General features: G+C 46.8%; 1 protein-coding gene across 1 annotated transcript in view; it reads right to left on the bottom strand.

Moving 5' to 3' along the window:
* Positions 1 to 659, bottom strand: part of LOC108799509 (N-acetyllactosaminide beta-1,3-N-acetylglucosaminyltransferase 3-like) — a 22,745-nt gene extending 22,086 nt beyond the window's left edge. Inside the window, exon 1 of the mRNA XM_018571374.1 lies at positions 558 to 659. Coding sequence (XP_018426876.1) covers positions 558 to 659 — 102 coding nt within the window. The remainder of the gene's footprint in view (positions 1 to 557) is intronic.
* Positions 660 to 1,414: the final 755 nt, after the last annotated feature.

Here is a 1,414-nt window from a genome sequence, read left to right as displayed (position 1 = left end):
CCCCCACAGTCACATCAGTCTCTGTACAGAGAAGCTTCCACTCTAATGTCCCCCCCCCACAGTCACATCAGTCTCTGTACAGAGGAGCTTACACTCTAATGTCCCCTCCCCCTCCGGGAATCCAGCTGCCTAGCAACAAGTGTAGCCAGCTTCCTGGCCAATCAGGAAGCTGGGCGACATGTCAGGACCCACCTCCCAGCTTCCTGATAGATTTCCCTCTGACCGGAGGTTCTGGTATCGGAGGCAAGTATCTGAGAATTTGGGTTTGTACGAGTACGGTACCGATACAGATACTAGTGTCGGTGCATCCCTAACTCTGATGTCCTGATAGGGAAACTAACACCTCCTGCTCACGGTGAAAGTTTATCGAGGAGAGTTACAAAGTAACAGAAAAGTAATGAGCACACGCGGAGGTCTGACGGCCGTTTCCAAAGACCGGACCACTCGATCATACGTGAAGCTTTTCAGCTCCAATCCAGGACATGTGTGACCTCCCAAACATGAACATGTCAATCACCTCATCATTAATGACAAGAACCTCTGCTATCCCAGGACACCTCATCACCTTCATAGACCTCTAGACTCGCAGATACCTCAATGTAGCACAAGGAGACCGACTCCGAGCCCCACATCACGGCATCCCAACGATCCAGTGACATCGTTCTGCCAACTCATTCCAGAACTTGTTATTACATAGAGAACCCAACATTAGCATATGAGCACCGAGTACTGTCATTAGTAAAGCGTCATCATTTTCTCTTTATCAGTCCCATACCATAGTCACACACTATTATTATACATGTATATAGCTCTGACATATACCGCAGTGCTGTACAAAGAGCCAGTCACATCAGTCTCTGTACCAGGGGAGCTTACACTCTAATGCCCCCCCCCCACAGTCACATCAGTCTCTGTACAGAGGAGCTTACACTCTAATGTCCCCTCCCCCACAGTCACATCAGTCTCTGTACAGAGGAGCTTACACTCTAATGTCCCCCCACAGTCACACACTATCATTATACGTATATATGCACACCACACATGCGTGCCGCAGTCCTCGTCGTTCCTGTGCCACGTGTCAGAGTCTTACAGACGCACACAAACCATTTCTAAAAACTTCCCATCACATATGTTTGTCTGTCTGAGTTTACCTTAAAGAAGAACTTCATTAAAACACTTGGGGGGCTACTTTGTAACCAGCAACTGTTGAAACAACAAACACTTAGGTCAGGAGTATGTAACATACAGCACAGGATATAGATTACAGATAGAAGATTATGTAACATCGAGTTCCTTACAGGTTAGTGGAAGGGAAAAAAATGCTTTAATGCTGGTGGTCAGTGGAAGGCTCTATTCTATATTTAGGATGTATCCGGTCTATAAATGGCGGCTCTGGATGGACAGTTGGATAAAT

This window comes from Nanorana parkeri, unplaced genomic scaffold (genome assembly GCF_000935625.1).
Source record: "Nanorana parkeri isolate BGI_ZX_2015 unplaced genomic scaffold, ASM93562v1 scaffold1746, whole genome shotgun sequence".
NCBI classification, from domain to species: domain Eukaryota; kingdom Metazoa; phylum Chordata; class Amphibia; order Anura; family Dicroglossidae; genus Nanorana; species Nanorana parkeri.
This window is presented reverse-complemented; position numbering and strand designations above follow the sequence as displayed.